This window comes from Saimiri boliviensis, chromosome 5 (assembly GCF_048565385.1).
Source record: "Saimiri boliviensis isolate mSaiBol1 chromosome 5, mSaiBol1.pri, whole genome shotgun sequence".
Taxonomy (NCBI): domain Eukaryota; kingdom Metazoa; phylum Chordata; class Mammalia; order Primates; family Cebidae; genus Saimiri; species Saimiri boliviensis.
The window spans coordinates 19,007,595-19,029,824 of record NC_133453.1 but is presented as its reverse complement, the minus strand read 5'-3'; the positions used below and the strand labels follow the sequence as shown (position 1 = coordinate 19,029,824).

Below are 22,230 nucleotides of genomic sequence, written 5' to 3'. Positions count from 1 at the left end.
GATGTGGAGAGTAATAAATAAGTTAATACAAGTAAGAGCTTCAAAGGGTTTATGATTATTCCTTCTACAATAACAGTCCTCACACTTTATTGAAACTATACATTTCCTCTGCCTTCTTTACTAGGCTACAAGTACTGCTATAATGCAAGTGCCAATCACCATGCCTGGCACATTTGGACTCTCATTATTTACTTTCAGGAAGAAGGGAGAGACAGAAGGGATGAGGAGAGGGAGGGAAGGAGAAGGAAGAAAGGAAGAACGAATGAAGTAGACAATAATATCTTCCATGAAGAATAAAGTAGGCTGCTAAAATAAAATAAATAAAACATGAGCATTTTAAACAAAAGTTTCTGTGGAGACAGATGACTTAGAGACGAAGATGGAGTCTGGTACTCCAGAGAAAACTTCTAACAGACAGTAAAGGGATTGGACAACTCTCAGAGAACCAAAGAGACATGAGAGAGGCTAAACTGAAGAGGTTTTCTAGATGCTACACTGATAAAAATATCAACTTCAATCCTCAAAAGTGCGTTCAACCAAGCTTCTTCAAGCGAATACAGCTGTGGGTTGTGTAACCTTTTTTGTCTACAGTATATTCTCATAGGAAGGTTCCATTAGCAGTGAAGTGCATGTACATTAGGCTCCCCATTGCCAAGTTTCATTTATACTACATTCACCAGTTCCCCCCAAAAAGCAGTATTGGGCAAGTTTTCATAACTGTTTATTCATTATAAATAGTAAATATTTACTGCGCTTTTTACATGAAAGACATTTTTACAACAGATTGTTGTTGGTTGAGGCTGCAACACAAAGATAGTACTTCTCTTGTTCCATCACCCCTAAGACGAATGCATGAACTAAACTCTGTACTACGTCTAGTCTCACTAACTCACTACATCATAGTTCTTAACTCTGAAAGGAATGTATCTGTGCCTACCTCATTCATGGTTCCAAGAATAGAAAGAAATAAATAACACTGCCTTCCACCTTCTTGTTCCCCCAACATTTCAAAAGACAAATTTATTGACATTCTAAAATGTCACCACACAAACGTATGTAAACCTCAGTTCCTATAATCTTTTAATATTGGATATCACTGTATAATTTAAAAATACATGAGAGCCATGTGAACATTTCTGTTCTTGCCCTGCCTTTCATAGAAAAGAGAAGAATGTAAACGTAATCAGTTTAAAAGCATAATTATCTGATCTGGTCTCTAATAAAAAGGAGAAAGCCGGGTGTTGGTTGTCTGGTAAATGGCAAACATCACTGTACTCAATCACTATGAATTATGGGCTGTGAAAATAAAAGCACCTGCAAAAATATAGTTCTGATTTTGTTTTTATCACCTTGGCTATTGCCAAAGCATCCATGAGGTACACAGTATTGCACACTGATAAGCAGATATGTGAACGCATGTCACTTGCTCTCCACCATGCCCTTCCTCCAACCCAGGTGGGCTACCAAATAAATATGAACTGGAAGAATGTCAGACACCTCTCCCTGAACCAGAAAAGGAAACAAGCTTTTCCTTCTGGTAGCCCATCTCCTGTTAGCAAGATGTGGCCGGGACATTTACTGACAACTAGATTAAAATGAGGATACAGTAACAAATAATTTATTTAGGAGGTCCTTTACAGCTAGCCTAGCTTCCTAAAAATGGTTACTTTTATATCAATTTCCAGTGTGTGAGAATCAAGGCTTCTTCTGTTCTTGCTTCATGAAGTGAGCAGTTTCAAAGTTGTAGAAGTGTCAGCATCAAACATCAACAAGTTGTACTTTAAAGTATTCTCCTATTATATTTTAGAACAGTCTCCTTGCCCAAACCCGTCCCGGTAAATCTCAGTACACACACATACACACACACACACACACACGCACGCACGCACACACACACGCATGCGCACACACACACACACACACATGCATGCTCGCAAACAAGCAAATGGAATGTCCTAGCTCCTTGCTGATCAGCACTAAAGAACTGGGATATTTTGATATGTAAGCAGGTGAAACCACTGCCTTAAAATGTTGCATTTGTCTTTTATTGCTCCCGGTCTTCCTCTTCTCCACGGCTTTTGGCCAACATGTTCAAAAGAATTTGAAACCAACTACTGGAGAAAGAAAATCGATCACTCTCCTTTGTCTCTTATTGGGACTCCCCCCAACAAAAAGATAATTTTTTTTGTTTTCTGAGCAGATTCTTCATGTCTAGGCTGCGAAGACCAGAAACAGGGCCAGTTTTACCTCCAAGTGGACAGTTCACTTATGCGATATCTGGCTTGAGATAATGAAAGGCACCTGTAAGGAAACACACGCAGCTTTTTAGATCATGCTGGGACAATTCACAGTTGGGCAAGATCAGCTACAGGCTGACAATGTCATATTTAATACCGTGGTATCAAAGGCTTGAGACTAATATTTTTATTCCTGAGACAAGTTTGACACAACTCTGTGTCCCTGGGATTATCCCCCATATGATCCTGGAGTTGACCTCATTAAGAACATGTGTTTCTAATGTCAGGGATTATTTCATTTTGGCCAACCCTTGTGTTTTACCTAGTGGCAATCAGGTTTCACGTCTCAACAATTAATAACCACAAGATGTTGTTGACATCAGTTAAGAAAATAATTATACAAGGAAGCCCTTGCTGGAACAGTCAGCTGGCTTTGAAAAAAAAAAAAAATTGATACCGGCATGTGAGACTTAACCATGCCTCGAATTCACCTTTCTTAAGCAAGAGTTGAGTTTCTCTCCCTTCCAGGAGTAACTGCCCCCTAAAAAGTCCAAGGCTTACTTTGTCCATACTGCCCATATTGGTAGCCCGTGACAGGGTCCATACTGTAGCCTGTGGTGCTATAGGTGGGTGGACAGTAGGACTGAGATGTTGGCAGGCTGTCCAAGCTCTTCATATGGTCTAGTCTCTGACTGCAGCTGGCCGACACGGTGGTGGTAGGTTCCAGGCCCCCGGTGAGAGGGGAGAGCGCGTAATCAGTCTGGGGCTGATGAGGTACCCCACCGTGGTTGGTCAGGAGTCCCATTACCTAAAAAAAATAGTCAGATTGGGAAGAAGTTAAAATGCAGAGAGAACCAGATTGCAGCCTACAGCTGAAAGAATAACGTGACAGTCCAATTTTTATTTCTTCTGTTAAAGAGCTGTGCAGGAGACTGTGACCCCAATTCAAAGCAGCAGAGGTATTACATCATGCCTGATGATAACATCTGACTGTGGTTTCCGAAGAAGGAAAGGAGGAGGGAGAAGAAGCGAGAAGGTGAGGAAAAAGTAAAGAAGGAAGGAGAGAGAGAGAAAGAGAGATTACACCATGTCCCCAGTGATAAAATCTTGACTGGAATTTCAAAGAAGGGGGGAAAAGGGATGAAAAGAGAGAAACTGTATCTGTTCATATAGAAAAAAGTCTAGTCGTACATTATATCTGAAAGTTTCACGTGTGATTTTTAAACAGTCACTTGTGCATATTTTTAAAAGGATAAATGAATCCAAATCAAGTTAGTTTTCAGTACTTTGAGACCACTGTATCTTTTTTTAATAGTGTTACCTCTCAAGAAAAACCCTTTCCTCCTCTTGGCCATTCTTTGTTAATTAGAAATTCTTACTCCCTCCCTGATGGTCCCTGGTACTTTGTTCAGCCGTCCCACTACATATTCATTAGGTAAATCCCTTGCTTTGGTGAGAGCTTTGAGAGGAGGAACCTACTCATCTTTACATCTCAGCACCTACAGCAGTGAGTGCTTGACACATAGTAAGTGCCGATTAAATGTACATATTAAATGATCTGTAGATGATTCTCTAAGTAAAAGTCTCCATTACCTATTATTTTATGTCTTCTCTAAACCACCATTTACATATATATATATATATATATATATGAAGTATAAAAAGGAAAAACAAGTCTGAAATGCAAACATGTTCTTTAAAACTTCAGTTTTGTAAATACCTGGAGAGTAAGACAACTTGGGGGAAAAAAAAAATCGGTGACAGAACAACTTTCAGATCAGCATGGTGAAGTGTTTCACAAACTCAAGATCCCTGACCCTTACAGCACCTCGTGGTGAAAGTAAGTGGATAATTAATTTTGCAGCTGGAAAACTGCCACACGAGAGAGGAATTGATCCTTCTAAACTGCATACCCTTCTGTGGCAGGGTTCAAAGCAATTGCAAAAGAAATCTAATGTCAGGTGAACCCCCCCACCTTAGACACACCTACTTACAAAGTATTTAAATGCAGGGTCCAACAATTACACAACATTTCCATAACCGTCCTGTTTTATTTTAGGAAGTCTGAAGCCTATGGAGATTAAAGTGTACAAATAAGAGAACGAGAAGTGGGCAGACATAGCAACGAAACCCTTACTATAAGCCCTCGTGCTAACTGCAAAATAACTCTCTTAATTCAGGCAATCGAACCCTGGATCTAGGAGTTCCAACAAGGCAGGAATCTGAGAGGCAGGTTAGGCAGTAGGGAGCGGAGAGGGGTCTAGTTTTGCTTCCCAGAAAGCATCCCAACTCAGATTCCCAAAACAGGGATCCCATAATTACCTGTGGGAAAGGTTTGTGTAATCCTTATGATTACACAAAATCTTCTTGAACTAAAGCTCTAAATTGATCCATCTTCAGTTAGTCCCAAAAGACAGAGAGAGAAAAAGAGATCCACTTTCTGTGGATTATCAATTATCTGCTCTTCCTCCATTTTAACAGATCATTTGAACGGATCTCCCTTCCCTCCCCAGAAATCCTGTTTTTCACTTTATTGTCCCTCTTTCATTTGAGTTACTGTCTGTACACACACATGGGAAGGTGGGCCTGTGTGAGCAAAGCAACACAGCAATGCTCACATTTTGAAAGACATCCTAGGAACCTACATTTTCTTGAGATACATGGTGAAATGCCTTCTTAACAATTTCTAAAAATTAGTCATATTCTTTTATAAAAAAAAGATTTGTGGCAGAGCCTAGTTCTGTTTTGTTGGGGATTTGGAGAAAGTGAAGTCACAAAATAAAGCATTAATAGGACTGACAATTTCAGGAAGATGGAAAATCACTAGAATGTGTGTTCTTTTAGGGCTCTACCCAGCATGGTTTACAGCCAGTTAATTTCTTCATTTCGCTGTTTTAAAAACTTGAACCTAACTAAGTTGCATTTAAATTAGTTTCTGGATGTGTTTTCCATCTATGTGGATTCTTTTTGCCTTCCTTTGAGCTTATATAGATGATTTTACAGTGTATACTTGGACAATTCATGAACTTCAATTGATATACTAATTTATTAATTATGTAATTTCAGCCCAAATTAGACATCTCTATTAGAAGAAAAGGGTCTTTAAGTTAGAGGCTGGTGCCAAACACACCCCTTTCAAATCAGGATTATGTTTTTATATGTGAGCCTGATGGGTGAAGATGGATATGAACATAAAAACATTTTAAAATGTGATTTTTTTAATGGAAGGGAATAATCACACAAAGCAAATCCTTTACTATGAACAAGTTGTGTTAATCAAAAACCAGAAACTTAGAAAAAGCAATTTTGTAACTATATCAGTCCAGAGTGGAAAGATATCCAGTGGCACTCAATAAAAGGAAAACAAACTTTAAATTAAGAGTGTCCTTCATGAAGATACTTACTTGAAATCCAGTTAATGGTATGTCTCTTTAAGGGAGAAATGGAATGCTCTATGTACAGTTATACTTGATGAGCTCAGAGCACAATTTTATTCAAAACATGCACACTTTTCCATGAGCTATATGTACATTTTTGTGATACACTTTGAAAAAAAAAAATCCCCTGCCATACATTTTTGTTTGCATAACTTTGAAGGCAGCAATAACTTTGTTTATGGAGGATGGGGGGGCGGGGCTATGAAGATCCAAAAAAAGAGAAGAAACAAGTTCTTCCTATAAGCAAAAATTGGCCTATGATGTCGCTCATGAAGCAACTTTTGGCAATTGCTGCATTCGAAAATACTTTAGGACAGGATTTAACTTTAAGACCTTGAAGTATATCTATTGAAGGCGGGAGAAGATACCCTGTCTGCAGGGCTATATTTTAGGGCAGTAGAAAAATAGTTCCTCAAAGATTCCAGGGCACGGTAGCCTTAAGACATGCCAAAACATGACCCAAATAGGAAAGACACCTGCAGGGTCTTGCTGTGTGTCACTATTGTCACACACAGGAAGCTAATGAGGGTGTCTCCTTTAGCCACAGAGCTCAGCACAGAAGCCCAGTACTTACAGGGGCTGACGTGAAGGAATACAGGAGGCCAGAGACCAGTTATCTTTTGTTCCTTTGACTTCCCTGATAGATCCCCCAAGACAGACATTCACCACAAGTTCTTATTTCTACTGTGATGGTCACATATTTTAATCATAATCTCAAGAATCTTATAAAAATGGGGAACAGAGCACTAACATTTTCCTACATTTGACCTGAAACTGAGATTAATAAATAACTATAATGTGATTTATTTCAATATTTCACACTGAGAAAACTTGAGAAACATACACCATTTTAGTAACCTACTGTTTAAAATGTTTAAAAAATATGTGTTGACAGGGGTCGTGAGGACATCAATAGAAAATGTATTACTCTCCCCTCACATAATTTAAAACCTCAAATCTCTGTGGAAGGGTTTCATTACACTTTCATGTATGTTTCCTTAAAAGCAATGTTTCATGTGGTTCAAGGGAAGCTATGAAAATTTCTTTTTGTGCATAAAGAAGTTGGTAAATGAACTTCTTAGAACTTATCCAATATGGTTACGGAATGTCTTCCAGTCACATTTTCTTTTTAAGAATAATGTCAGAGTTTCTTTTATGCATGTTTTTCCTAGAGATTCCTTTGAATTTGTACTTCAAAGCCTAAAATAAAATCTTCATTTGTTGTAAAGTGGATTTTTTTTGGCCTCCCCTTAAACCGTTAGTAAGCGATTTCTACTACAAGGCTGGTATTTTACCTGATTTCTTTTTTTAACTTGGGGTATGAGAGAAGCTCAGGTGCCTAGGTTTCACACACAATTTCGAAGAAAAAGAAACAAATTTAAGGCTACTCAGTTCTGTCCCTGAACACTGATCACACTCATTAAACGCCAGATATGGGAGGCCGAGGCGGGTGGATCACAAGGTCGAGAGATCGAGACCATCCTGGTCAACATGGTGAAACCCCGTCTCTACTCAAAATACAAAAAATTAGCTGGGCATGGTGGCGCGTGCCTGTAATCCCAGCTACTCAGGAGGCTGAGGCAGGAGAATTGCTTGAACCCAGGAGGCGGAGGTTGCGGTGAGCCGAGATCACGCCATTGCACTCCAGCCTGGGTAACAAGAGCGAAACTCCGTCTCAAAAAAAAAAAAAAAACGCCAGATAAATTCAGGACGCAATGACCAGAAAGAATTTTTCCTTAATAAAGATCTCTGTTCTGTCCCATTAGAAAAGGAAGTAAGGAGACCTCTTTCTTTTTACTCTTCTTTATGAGCCATCTAAAAAAAAAAAAAAAAAAAAAAACCTACTATGCAAATTTTTAAATTGCTACCTCCAAAATGTTTCCCACATATTGTTTCTAAATTGTTTTTTGAGGAACCTTTAAAAATAAGTTCAAAGCTTCAGAATTTATGTCCACACTTTTTCTACCAGTACCTCCATCTTTTGCATTATTAGGGAGACAGTTTCTGAAGATCTCTTTAAATTCATTCTCAAGTTTCAGAATTCCAAACAGGTTGTTTATATCTTGATTGGAAGATTATATGGTTCAGGAAAAACTAACTCTTTACAATTGCTCCATGCCACATTTCTCTTGAATTAATTTTCCTATTGTAAGATTAAATAAAAAAGATTTAAAAAAAACTATGGGCCAAATTAAGATTTACCTTTAAAATACCGGTATGTCTGGAAAATATTTGTCTTGGCACAAACATTATGGTTTCCCATCAGTTGAAAGTGCCCAGAGCTTATCAGAAATCTAAAATGATTTAGTAAATTATGGTGTACATCCAGGCACTTTTTTTCCTTAGTAGGAATCCTTGGTTCACGTTTTTATTTTCTTTCTTGTTCTTAAGCAGTCAGATGTTCTGATTTAACATTTAACATACATGTTTTTTTAAAAGTTGTGAATTACAGCTTTGTATGACATAAAGAGTTTTTTTTTTAAGCCTTCTAGCCTTTCCTCCAAAAGTCTACTGACTATATTTTTTTTATTTAAGTATAATTTATTTTCAGAATCAAACAAAAACGTTAAAATGTTCATCCAAATGTTTTTTGCCAATATGGGTGTTACTGGAGTCATCTAACAGTTAAATTTCAGAACCGTATCTGTGAGGTTACAAACCTAAATTTAAAGAGCAGAGACTTTCCTGAAAATGTTGTCCTCAGATTCAAATGCCTTAGGAATTATCCTGCAGTTGATTAGCATCTAAATAATTAGATTTTGGGTCCTGTCTGTTTGAAAGCTGTAAGAGGGAAGTTGCCTGGAGGCAAGAGGTTTCTCTTAAGGTATGTGTGATGACCTTCTCACCCATCCTGAGAGTTAGGGAAAGGCCATGACTGACCTTTACCGAACCAGATAGAAAACCTGTACATGCAAAATGCCCAGCTAAGTATGTCTTTATCTGTTTTATTTTAATCCTTAGCCTACATTTTACAAGCAACTGTGTTTCATGCATGATGAAAAAGTGTGAGGGCCAGACAAGTGTGTGCTTCATACGTGGCATGTGTTTCCAAGTTTTCACTGTAAAGAGTATGGTAAGTATCTTCTCAGTTAAACTCTAAGGGATTATATATGTTTCTTCTCCAGCCCGGTGACCCATCACAGAAATGACTTATTTTTATTAGTTACATTGAATACCTATTGCTCCATAGAGTTACGTGTTCAATTTAATAGCAACATTTTTTAGGGACTAATGACTAAAATATAAATCTAGGCAGAGAATTAGCATAGAAATGAGTTGCAGGGGGAACCATAGATACTTGTTCTTAACTAGGCAGATGTTCTTGTGATTTAACATTTAATATACACATTTAGTTGTTTTTTAAAAAACCATTGTGAATTATGATTTTGTATGATACAAAGCGGTTTTCAGCCTTGTAGTCTTCCCTCCAAAATTACTTCTAGTTTACTTCTAGCCAGTGATGAATAACCATATCATGTCCATCTATTATCGATAAAGCCCATTAAGAAAAAGCTCCACCTAAATGAAAAAGTATGCCAGTTAATACTGCTGGTATTTCACTATGTTAGACCCACCATGGGCATAATAAAATTCTCATATGTTTTAATTCATTTACGCATGCCTGCATTTAATATGCTTTGTGACCACGTCTACAATTAATATGATTTATGGGAAAAGAACATGTGCAATATTGGGGGAGTATAACAAACATTTTTTTGTCTTCTATGAATGAAAAATATAACAAAAACGGCTCAAGGAAAATTGTTGGCCCTTAGCATATTAAAAGGGACTGACAGAGCCCTGAGTAAACTTGGGGGAGTTAATGATATCCTCTTATCTGACCCTGACACATTTGCAGCATGTAATTTACAGAAGCTCTGTCCAGGGAATCTTGACAAATGCTCCTGAGGATGTCAGGGCAATGTTCCATTCTAATGTAAAACAGATGTGGGTCAGATACCCTCATTCATCACTTAACACAGAGAGCCTCAAACTCTTTCTGGGAGGAATGACATTACCTGCTGTTAACTCTTCTCATTTCAGGAAATTTCTCACAACCACAGTAGCCCCCTAAAGGGTGTGTGCTCAAACCTATCACCGTTTCAAAATCCAGGCTGAGAACATGACTGTGGAAAATCAAATGTGTATCTTGGTTTCATTTCATGACTACTCCAGGATACGTTTGCTAAATATTAATTGACCCTTTGAGACTTGGGATTCTAAATATAGAAAGAGAAAAGCTCTATGTTTGGATATCTCACAGTACTTCAGTGATACAGCATTCAAAATTTTCTCTCTAATTGCCTGTAAACCAAACTTCCATGTAAGGAATGCAGGGCTGGTTCACCCTAATAACCATTCATATATGCATATCTTGCTGACCCTTAACTGCACAGTTTCAAATCACTTATAATAAACTAGAAATACTGCCATTTAACAAAAAGAGCTTCAACTCTGCCTTTCCCAAGCAGAGGGACGTGTGTCTATATATACTGTATTCCCACTTCCCTAAAAGTTTCCCCTCCACCTACCACTCTAACAACATGTAAGGCAGACATTCTGATCTGCTAAAGGAAGAAAATGGTTGTCCAGCTCAACGAGGAGATTTCCTCTTTTTTCCAGACTATGTGTGATATAAGGAAATATATCTGTGACTGCACAAAGTCAACAGCATAAGATTCCATCTATGAAATGTCTGAAGGCTAAAAAAGAGAAACTTCCCTACCCTTCTCTTCATGTGAGGAAGGTGCATCCTTAAGATAAAGAACCAACTGAAAAGACCTAGTGATACTGATTTACCTGTGATACTGATGAGTAGATGTCAGGAAAGGTATTTCTGCTGATCATGGGGAAATGGAGAACAGGTTTGCCAAAGTCTAAGAATGAACCTGCTCTTTAGAAAACACTTTCTGGACTGTTTCATAGGCTCTGTGGTAAGGCAGAATAAGAATTCATTTAAAATTCAATAAATTTGGCCAGGTGTTGTGGCTCATGCCTGTAATCTCAGCATTTTGGGAGGCTGAAGCCAGAGAATTGCTTGAGCCCAGGAGTTCAAGACCAACCTAGGCAATACAGCAAAACTCTGTCTCTACAAAAAAATTAACTGGGTGTGGTGGCATACACCTGTGACCCCAGCTACTGGGAGGCTAAGGCAAGAGAATCACCTGAGCTCAGAAAGTCAAGGCTGCAATAACACATGACTGCACCACTGCACTCCAGCCTGGGTGACAGAGTGACACTCTGTCTCAAAAAATATTAAATGTAATCAAGTTAATGGAACTTGTACCGTCTCTACAAATATGAGACAACATCTGAGAAAACAGTCTTCCAGAAACTAGAAACTACTATACCATTAAGCTAAAATCCCATCTACCTTAATTCTCTCCCATACCTAACTCGAAGGATGCTGAACCAATAATCATTCTGGGTTCTCTTCTCCACCTGACAATTTGTGTTTCTGGCCACAATTTGGGCAGTGGTTATGTCTCCTACTGCACAGGCAACTTGATATAGCCTGGCAACACACAGAACCTACAGTAAATTCACTTACGTAGTTCTTCGATCCACAGAAACTAAGTCTGCTCCTGCAGATCTTAGCAACATAAAATCTTTGTAATCTAGCGATTCAAAAAATGCTCCTCAAGTGATAAACTCAAAATTACTGAGATTGCCCCTTATGTTCCAAAACCTTTTGATGGCACATGATATTTTAGCTACCTTTATCCTTGGCTGGTGAGAGAGAAGCATCACTGCGTATCAGATTCCCCTGCCTTGGAGGCAAGTATCATGCTTCTAATTTACCCAGTATCTGTTGTTATAGAAGACGGATCATATATTTTCAAAAATATGTTCATGTTGATATTATATTTCAGTAAGTCGAAACTAGAATACACAAAGAAAATCAATAGGACAACTCTCTCCCTTTCCTCCTAGCCCCATGGAATGTAGGATGGTTAGCTTTAGTTTTCATTGTGGTGGGTTCTCATGTTATTGTGATCTGAATTTTTCAAACAGATTAATCTTAGTACATTATATTTCTGGAGACTATCTTACCCAGCCACCTTAGAATTACTGTATTCTGAATGGACATCAATAAGAATCCCTAGATCTTTGAAATGTCTAAGTGAAATACTTGAAAATACTCCAGTCCACCAACATACTGTCTTTCCTTTGATGTCACTCAGTTTCCATGTTTGCTTTCTTTTTCATGGACAAGCAAAAATATATGTTTTGTCAGAGATTCACATGATTTTTTTTTTTTTCTGAAACAGGTTCTCACTCTGTCACCTAGGCTGAGTGCAATGGCGCAATCATGGCTCACTGCAGCCTCAACCTCCCGGGCTTAAGCTATCCTCTCACCTCAGTCTCCTGAGTAGTTAGGACTAGAGGTGCAGGTCACCATTCCAAGCTAATCTTTGTATCTTTTGCAGAGACAAGATCTCACTATGTTGCTCGGGTTGGTGTCAAACTTCTAGACACAGTGATCCCACCTCAGCCTGCTAAAGCACTCAGATTACAGGTGTACTAAATGTAGGTGTGAGCCACCACACTTGGCCATACATGATATTTTTAACTTGGCGATAATGAAGCCCTGTTGTAATAGCATTAGCATTTTTATCAGAAAGCACTTAACATTCCTCAGCCTAAGTCTGTAAGAACATTCTTTTTAGTATCTTCTAAGCTGAACAAGAAGGTACAACAGAAGCTGAGAGAGTTTAAACAGCTTATGTAAAAATGCACAGCTAGTAAGTGGCTGATAAATTTGAACTCTAGTGCTTCAGACAGTGGGGCTGTCTTTAGATCAATGAGTTACACTCACACTGCAATCAATTCACTAGATGGGAATTATTTCTTTTCCTTTCCTTCCTTACTTGCCTTATCCTAAATATTATTGGGTAGTTTATGCCTCTTCTTTAAAATTAGTCTCTCCCTACTCCAAGTTCTTACACAGACAGCTGACACTGTGTTGAGGTAGAAGACACCATCAGACATTAAGAGAAATAAATAATTCACCTGTGGAAAAAAATCAAGGTACTATTTTAGAAACAAATGGATCAAGAGTTGGGTCTCCACCTGGGTTTTCCATCATTCAGAACATCCCAGGAAATGTTCCTCAAAACCTGATAGTTCGGTATTTAACAAAAGAGCTCCATAATCAAATTAGAATACACTGAATTAAACAAAGTTAAACATGTTTCTATACTGCAAGAGCTGTCAGAGCCTTTAGTAGGCTAATGTGCACTGGGACACTGAAAGGTAAAGGGATGTAATTTCTGACTTTTATCAAATATTTCCTTCAGAATACTTTTCTATCAAACCACTATTCTACAGAGGCTGCTTTGGGGAACAAATCTTTATTACGAGGTTTGGTCTGGTTTCAGGGTGTTCAAATAGTATTATTCTTCCAGAAGCTTATAATCAAAGGCAGTGGAGGTGTGGATACATTATAATAGAATAGAGTCTGGTATATGTTTTAACTAGGTATAAATATAGCCATGTGGCATCACTAGAGACTAAAAAAGAAATTTTGCCTGGAATGGAAGGGTTGACATTGAGCCAGAAGCATAGAGTGATACAAATAGAGGATCATGTCTACAGCGGGTATTTTGAAATCTCAGAACAGACGCAATAGTTTAACTAGTTTTTCCTTAATGCAAGCTGCCCAAAATGAGACATTAGCTTTTTCATGAGAATAAAGAAGAGTTACTTATTTAAGTAATGCTTGCTTCTTTCATTAGTTCAGTGCTAAAGGTTACCCGAACAGTCGTCTCACAGATAAGAAATATTTCTTTCAATGTAGACACGCTAGCCCATGATTCTGCAAAGTGCACTCTCTCCAAATATCTCCCGATTTGCAATCTATTCCACTGATCAGCAGGAGCAATGCAATCCCTAATCTCAGAAACTCTAGTTTACTGAACTCAAGCTAAATGTCAAGAGCAATTTTTAAATATTATACTACACACTGAAAAATATACACCTCTGATGAAACCCAGACTGTTTTACAGAGACAGATTCTTTGGAAAAATAAAAACACACACACGCACACAAATAGTACACAACTAATGACTGAATCAAGTCTTCTGTGTCTGTAGTACAAAGCACACATTCATCCCCTAATTGAATAAATATGCAAGTATTCAGATTTCTGAAGATATTGCCATTTAGCAAATGCAATAATAAATTAAAAGCTTTACATTGCATTCCAACCACATATAAAGGGTTGATTCAGGCCATTGGCCCCACGTAGTATCTAGCACGGATTTTCTGTGTATTACTGACTACAAAGAAAAACTTTTTATCCTAGTTGCTTAGTTATAGGCGAAGCAATAATGCTCTTTTTTTTCTACTCAATAGCTAGAGGAATTCAAATGGGACTAAAAAAGAAAATGTAAGGTTATTGCATTTGATTTTTCCAACGTACAGGAGAACACAGCTGACAGAATTTCTATTTAAATCCACTCAGCAGACACAAAAATAATTAATTCAGCAGGGAAGGGTTTCTTGTGGCTCCTTTCAGTGACATGATGTAAGATTCAGTCACCGGCGGCTGCGTTCTTCCTTTCTTTAAAAAGAAGATTTTGGCCAAGCAATTGTCTCTCTCACAGTTCTCCAAATTTAACTAACTCAAGAAGCTATGACTGGAGCTGACATAAACCAGGGCTCTCCTCATACTCTTTCAGCATAGCAACCACAGACTTAGGAAAAAACCAAAAGTACCAGGTCAAGTACAGACTGCATTGATTCAACAAATGGATTAACAGCAATGCTTTCATCGAGGAGCACAACGTCTCAAAAACCGAATATGGCAGAATGGAAACCTGCAAATGGCCAGTCGTTATTCTGGAGTCGCTGAAACGGGCTTGTTTATGATCATAAACATTCTTGAACCTTCATAAACATGGAGGCTTCTGAAGCTCTGGCAATCAGCTCACAAACTGCTTTAGAAAAGAAACAGAAAGAGGTTCAAGCCTTTGAGAAGCTGCCATTTTTGCAAAGAAAATCTCTCTGCCTCCAGATTTGTTTGACACCCAACAAATTTCTTTAATCAAAATCACTCCTTTTTCGTCTACAGATGAATTCCTGGAAAGTGAAAGGGAAGAAAGCCCTTCCATTGGGAAATAGGTTGGTGGCAGGCTACCTGCTTGTCTGATGAATGCCTGCTTCACAATGATAAAGGTAGGTCGAGGGTATGGAATTTGCAACCAGTGTGTGAAATGGACAAAATGAGTGGCCTGTCAACAAGACTAGCATTAAGTAGCTTTTGAACGTACACCCAAATGCATCCCAAAAAATTAGCTATCTTGAAATAGAAGCTGGCTGTACCACCAGGGTGAACCTTTTTGATTTGACCTGTATCAACAGCACAAGGAAGGCAAGGAATTACCAGACCACAGTGGGAAAGATTTTCACAGCAACAAATGAAGCAGAGAAGTACCCACTGTAACAATTTTTAATGACTATATCCCTTCCGCATAACAAGTCCCCTTACCCTTTGGATGAGCAAACAACTATCATTCTGCCTTGGCAGCTAAAGAATTTGAGATCACTGTTAGCACTGTGGTCCCAAAAATGACAAGGGAAATCAAAAGCGGTCTTGAGTTTTGTGTACACATATTAACACTTAAATGCTTCTTCCTAATAAGTTTCAGGATTAACAAATGTTTGTCAAAAGGAACTGTGCTGAGCAATTGAAATCTAATTTGAAATGGAACCACTATAGTCTAATACATATATGCATGAAACGAAGAAGCTTCCTAATAGGCGTAGCTGACACCAAATATGCAATTTACATACATTACACACTAATAATCTCAATTTTAATATTATGCTTTAAAAGCAACTGGATGGGTGGCAGAGTTAAAGGTTTGGCTTTTGTAAAATGTGAATAAAAACAAAAAGTTGATCCTGGCATTTTATGCCATTAACCACAGTCTTGTTATGTAAAGAGCTATCTGCTCTTTCTGTGTCTGTTTCAAAGATAGTATCTCATCACCACAAGGCTGTGATGATTCAGCCGGACTTACTAGATGAATGGTGGATAAACTTGATGAGATCTGCAGACCTCCTCTTTGTTCCTGAGTGGTGCTGAGTGGTAGGCAAACATTCAGGCATTTTCAAGCTCAGTACACAAATCTTTATGAGAATTTTTTCTTTCCTCAGTAGATTATCCATGAAATAGGACAGGTGTACTGGTTATTCAATTACATCTTACCCAAGACCTGGACAAAATTTGAAATGAGGCCTCAGAGCATAGTTCTTACCATGGGGATTTATTAATAACAGTTAAAAGTTCTCTGAAACATAACTTTTTTTGTAATTTAAGCCTATTTTCTTATTTTGTCATTGGTTTCACTCGTAAACCAGAAACTAAAATCTGCCCATCTGCTCTAAACATATAATGTGTTCATAATAATCCAGATTTATACCAAATGTATTTTTAAGAATTGCTGAATTGAGAGGTACTCAAAATTTATGGGCTCTGAGGTTACAACAGAACTTCCTCTTTTTAGGGAGGAAAATGCTTAAAATGAATATAGGAAAGGCTCAGAAAGCTTCTTGGATATCAAATGTCTTCATAGGGAAAAAAATGTCAGTGATATAAGAGTAAATGAATCAAAACCATATGGATCAAATTTTCCCTAAAATACACAGTTTGAAAAATTAAGGAGGAAAAGTGCTTGGCAAAAATGTGTTTTAGGTTTTACCAAACCCAAAACATTTGAAGAATCATTTGCAATGGTTGATGAACCCTAAATGCAGCCAAGTTGGCCCATTGCGTATACTACAAAACAAGAGAAAAGCTTCCTAGAAACCCTGTAACCCACTGATACTGTATTTCACTTAGGAAATCTTTAGAAACTGTTACAGAAGAACTGTGGAGTTTGTAGAAGCAGGGTGGGGGGTGAGGTATGAAATGATACAAGTTTGTTAATTTAATTGGACTTGTTTTGGGGGTTTGGCTATGTGTGTCTTGGGGGCGGGGGAGCAGCGAGGGTAGTATTTCTTGCAGAGAAAAGTTAATTAGAAGAACATGGGCCAAATGTTAATTAGCCTCACATCTTGAGCATATGGTAGTACTTCCTTGGCACTCTGTATTCCAAGGCAGCATTCTTTTTCTCTCCTGCATGTATAGGAAGGTGCTGGTAATATGCTCTCTGGGGATGGAGAGGAAATAAATGGTCTGTGTTGCCCCATGTACTATACTGTCCTCACATCAACAGAACAAAAACTTTCAGGAAGATGGTGCCACAGAAGAAAGCCCTTGTTGCAGTGAGTTAAATGCTTTCCTTCCCAGAGGGTATTTTGTCATTCATTATAAGCCCCATCTCCAAAAAGGTTATGCAGTTCAAACAGCTATCCAGAGATGGTAGAAAATTTTGAGGCCATTAGCCTCTCTCCACCCTCTCACCCACCACTGAAAATCTCGCCTCAAGTTCCCTGACACATATCCAGCCTTTGATGGAATATGAAACCAAGCCCACCATTTGTGAAACCATTCAACCATCCAAGCAAGAAAATTCGGTCAAATATCACTGGGGCAGCCCTTGGGAAACTTCTTATGACATTATGCTTCCTCTTGGCGACCAGCCACTAAAATGTGTAATTTGTGTTCATAGGAGAACTAGTAAGAACTGGACAAGAGATAGAGTTGGCTCTTAACCCTGCCACTAACACACTCCATCATTTAGATGATTGTGCTGCCTTGGCCTCAGTTTTCAATAAGTAAAATTGATAATATTCCCCAGATATTGTTGCTAATTCCCTCAGAACAAGAAAAACTTGCCAGTGATTAAGTAATGCACAGACCCTTTCAGCAACTTGAAAAGGAATAACATCAGAGTTTCTAAACGTTGCTGTTGGTGTTCTGAAATGTAAGCTGTCGCAAATACCGATCAGTCCATTGTCAAGCTCTGACCATCTGGACAGGTGTGACCTCCCTGAGACACTGTTTCACACCAGCCCCTCATGAAGCTGAGACCTTCTCTGAGGAAAGGACTGAGGGTATCTATGATTCACCATTTGGCAAATGGTTCTAATTCCCAGCCTTTGCTCAGGGGAACAGATATGTTAGAGACACAAAACAAAAACCAACTAATGTACACAGAGAGAGAAAGAAAACAAAAAAGAGAAATGCTTTGGCTATCCTTATAGTATCTATTAATTCCTTGACACTAAACTAGAAAGCTTATACTACAATGGTTCACACACACTCTAGCTCACAAGTTCCAAGTGTGGATGGCAAACAATACATCAATTTCAATGACTCTAAGGAAAAGGCCAAATAAAATGCACAAATATTTTTAACATGTCAAATAGCGTCCACCAGAGAGATGTGTAGTGAATTGAACATAATGACTCAAAAAACTATATCCAATTCGGTTCAAATTGACAGGTAACAAAAGGCCTATGATGACATGTAAAAACAGAGAAAGGCAAGATGCAAAGCTGTATAGGCTACTTTCTACTTTCTCAATTATGTTTCTAAAAGAGGCATAAGACCCTAAAAGAGCTAGAAGGCAATATGCAAAAATATTCATGGTAGTTTCCCTGGGGCATTTTTTTTTCCTACTTCACAGACACTTTTTAAGCAATTTTTTCATTTCTCTACAGTGAATATCCAGTGCTTTTATTATGGGAAGAAGATAAAAGATTGGTGAATATTAAACTTAGCAAAAAGAGCTTAAATTAACCTGAACAGAAAATTAAAAAAAAAAAAAAACTAGGCCGGGCGCGGTGGCTCAAGTCTGTAATCCCAGCACTTTGGGAGGCCGAGGCGGGTGGATCACGAGGTCAAGAGATCGAGACCATCCCGGTCAACATGGTGAAACCGCGTCTCTACTAAAAATACAAAAAATTAGCTGGGCGTGGTGGCGCGTGCCTGTAATCCCAGCTACTCAGGAGGCTGAGGCAGGAGAATTGCCTGAACCCAGGAGGCGGAGGTTGTGGTGAGCCGAGATCGCGCCATTGCACTCCAGCCTGGGCAACAAGAGTGAAACTCTGTCTCCAAAAAAAAAAAAAAGAAAGAAAAAGAAAAAAAAAAAAACTAGTCTCTACTAAATTATTTTATAATATGACTAAAACCCCCTGCATCTGTTTTTTCATAAAACTTGTTTTCTCTTCATTCAACTATGGGCTAAAATGGACAAGGTCCTAGACCAGGAACCAGGAATTATAGATTCTAGTCCCAATTCCCTCCCTCTCATTCCTTTGGCTGGCAGAAGGTAACAATCATTTTGTGCCTCGGTTGATTTTTCTGCATATTAGATAACCAGATTGCAGTAGAGGAGGTAGAAGAGTAAGTAGCGAGGAAGATAAGAAATGGTCATCACAATGCTATTAGTTATTATTAGTTAGCACAACACTGTCTGTGTTATATGATCCAACATATTAGTAAGTATTCTATACTTAAGCAGTGACTTATAGGTCACCAGTCTTGCTCTAGCTTCTTCTGGAGTTAACAGGTAAACCAAGGTGTTAGACAGGAACTCTCTGCTTCCCATTTTTCTTTAAAATATTTTTAAGAAAGCCAGGCAAGGAAAAGTAGTGTAGGCACCTCTTGTTTAAATAGAGTCATTACAGAGAGGTGATATCACCCATTGGTTACAGAAATCCAAGTCTGAATCCAATTCTCCTACTCCATTGTTTCAGAACTACCTTTGCCAAGATATGATTGACTCATGGTCCTTTGTTCTCTAACTTTGCCTGAGGAAATAAGGAGAACTTCGTGTTACTTGTCTCTTTTCGAACTCAGCGGGGTTGCCACAAAAACCCAGGCAGCACAAATTCCTTGTGGTGGTTTGAGGTAGAAATGTATGGTAGAAATGCAAAATACCCTGCATATTGCAATGTAACAAGGAATTAGCATAATAGGTAAGATGTAGTAAAGAAATACAGGAAAAAATTGCCTATGGAATTTTTCGTTGCTTAGTACTAGAATGATTCCGCCCTACCATCAACTCTAGAATCATAGCCAGGCTTCTTGAAGTCAAGGATTAACAGTTAGGAGATCAAGTTCTAGCAATTCTACGTACATAATACTTATATAATACAAAAGAATACACATCATAACATGCAAGATAATACACTTATACAAGAAACTACAAGTTTCACTTATAGAATACAGGTTCATGTTACTTTTATTACTGTTGAATAAATAAGGTACTCAGAAATGCCAACGGAATCCTGGATCTCACTTTACAGAAGCAGCTAGGGTGGGAGTTTACTTTTTTTAAAACTTTCAACAAAATCGTGTTCATAATAAGCTTTTCTATGGCCCCAAAACTACAAACGTTAAAAAAAAAATCACAGAGATAAGTACTTCTGATGCTACTTCTATGTTGTGGAAGAAGCTTATATGCTATGAATCTGGGCATTTTAAGGATGACTCTATCCATGTAAGTCCATGATTTTCATGCAGAAATCACACTCACAAATGCCAGTACTTGGAAACAAAATGTATTCAAGTCCTGTAGGAAGCACTTTTATTGTTTTCGTGTTGTTATTTTTCAGCTGAGGTTTAAAGTCACCTCATTTTTTTTTTTTAAATCCCAGGATGTGCTATAGGAATCTATGAAACTTAATTACATTTACTGTTACAAAAAAGGATTTATGAACTTTTGCCTTTAGGCGGAAATGTTTATTTCATTGCCTTTGCTATCCATTCTTTTCAACTCCTCCGGCTTTGAACTTTTCAGCTGCTCACAGTTATCACCGTGGTGCAGAGCCCAGGAACTCCACTCCCAAGACACACACCACAAGTTGAAGAAAACGAAGAAGGCAAAGATATATGAGTCGTTATTTTGGCCACCCTTTGTGCCATTAAAATCTCATTTTCTGCCTATTAGAATGCCCTCTTGGTGCTTAGGCAGAGCGGTGATAGTCAGTGATTAGTGTGTAATTGAGTATAATTGTCTTTTCACTTTTCATTTGTGTCATTCGGAGCTTCTCTCTGTTTTTCTAACCACCAAGAGGAGAAGGGGGTTGAGAACAGATAAAGCTGTTTCAAACTCTCTGAAGAGATTCTCGATTGCAATTATAGATTGGAACCCCTTATGACATTTCTCCAAATGTAGTGGGCAACTATCCTCACCACCTGGGCCAAGCACTCTCTAATAAAATCAAGGGATCTGTATTTAAACAACTGCTAATAATGTCAACCTCAGACAGATGCCACATGTAGGAAATTTAACCAACCCTCTCACATGCAATTATCAAGGCAATTTATTAATATGATCTCCCAAGAAAAGCTCACAGTCTAATGCAAATTAGAAAAACAATTACAACATTCAAATATTTATATAGTCCCAAAGAGCAGTAATTCCCCTAATTTGTGCATTTATAACTCATTTATTCCAGAGTTCGTAGTCATCATCTGGGTCTCTCTCCACAGGAATTGTTTGCTTCCTGACTGTTTTGTCAAATCTTTAGTGTTTCCTTGCAAGGTGCTTTTGCTTGAAACCTCATCAGCTCCAAATACAAATAAATAAATAAATAAATAAAACAAAAAGCCTCCCACTGTTTGCAGGCTTCTTAACCAAAGCCCAGAACTAGGATGGAGAAGACAAAACATGGCAAACACCTTCACAACTAAATATTAACGTAAAGTCTCCAGGATTATATCAAAAATCACTTGAATTTTAAGTCTAAGCTACAACTTTTGATGCAGCCAGTAGGAAGGGTGGAGAGAAAGGAAACTAGAAAACTGAAATCATGTGGCTTGTATAAAGAATACATTATGGTTTAAATTTGGCAATTCATTACACTACTGCCTCAGGGAATTGAGTATTTGGTTCTGGTATATAGCAAATCATCTGTCTAGAAACACGGGACTGACCTGAGGTGAAAGGCCATTGCCAATGGTGGGGTTCATGGGGTTGGAGGGCCCCGACGGAGGCACAAAGCTGTCTGTATAGCTGGAAAATCCATGCCTGGTGCTGGGGAGGCAGTAGGCAGAGCTGCTGTCTGGGTTGGAAGGAATCGTGCTTTGGTGTACTGTGCTCGGAGGAAGCGGTTGAGGTCTGTGAACCGTGCTGCTGGGATCCGACACGGCTGAAATGAAAAAGGTTGTCAACTATCGTGTTTTCTTATAGGCCAGCAGAGAAAATTCAGTGCAAAAGTTCATCAGCCACCAAGCCACCAGGAGCATCTATTGGTCAAATCAAATGTTCACTTCTAACTGCATTTCTTAACATGCAGGTGTAGAATCACTCGTAACAGATACAGTCATATTATCTCTGCACATATTTGCAAGTAACATATATACTCTCATGACATGCTTACCCAGAATACAAATGCAGAAATCATATTAGCAATGCTAACAAGCATATTTTGGTAGTGCATGTTATTCGTCAATATGATAATCAACTAATGTTAGGACAGCAAGTCTCAAATTTCTCATCTAATATACTTTTAAGGCACCTAAATAGTTGTGCAATAATACAGTTTCAAATGCCTGCAATGCTCTTTCATAATCAGAAATAATTGAGTCTTAGAATTTAACATTATCCCATTCACCTCTGTGTGCTAACAAATAATGACTTTGTCAAAATTCA

At 38.3% G+C, this 22,230-nt stretch overlaps 1 protein-coding gene across 3 annotated transcripts in view; it reads right to left on the bottom strand.

The window, feature by feature from the left end:
• Positions 1 to 614: 614 nt before the first annotated feature.
• Positions 615 to 22,230, bottom strand: part of PAX3 (paired box 3) — a 97,503-nt gene continuing 75,887 nt past the window's right edge. For 2 of the 3 annotated variants that reach the window (XM_010336245.3, XM_003925484.4), the window contains exons 7-9: positions 21,513 to 21,727; positions 2,799 to 3,045; positions 615 to 2,301 (exon numbers count right to left, since the gene is read on the bottom strand). In XM_010336245.3, the coding sequence (XP_010334547.1) occupies positions 2,267 to 2,301; positions 2,799 to 3,045; positions 21,513 to 21,727 (497 nt within the window). In that variant the 3' untranslated portion in view covers positions 615 to 2,266. Of the gene's footprint in view, positions 2,302 to 2,516; positions 3,046 to 21,512; positions 21,728 to 22,230 lie in introns of those variants that run through there. The other variant, XM_074398966.1, reaches the window with a different exon arrangement.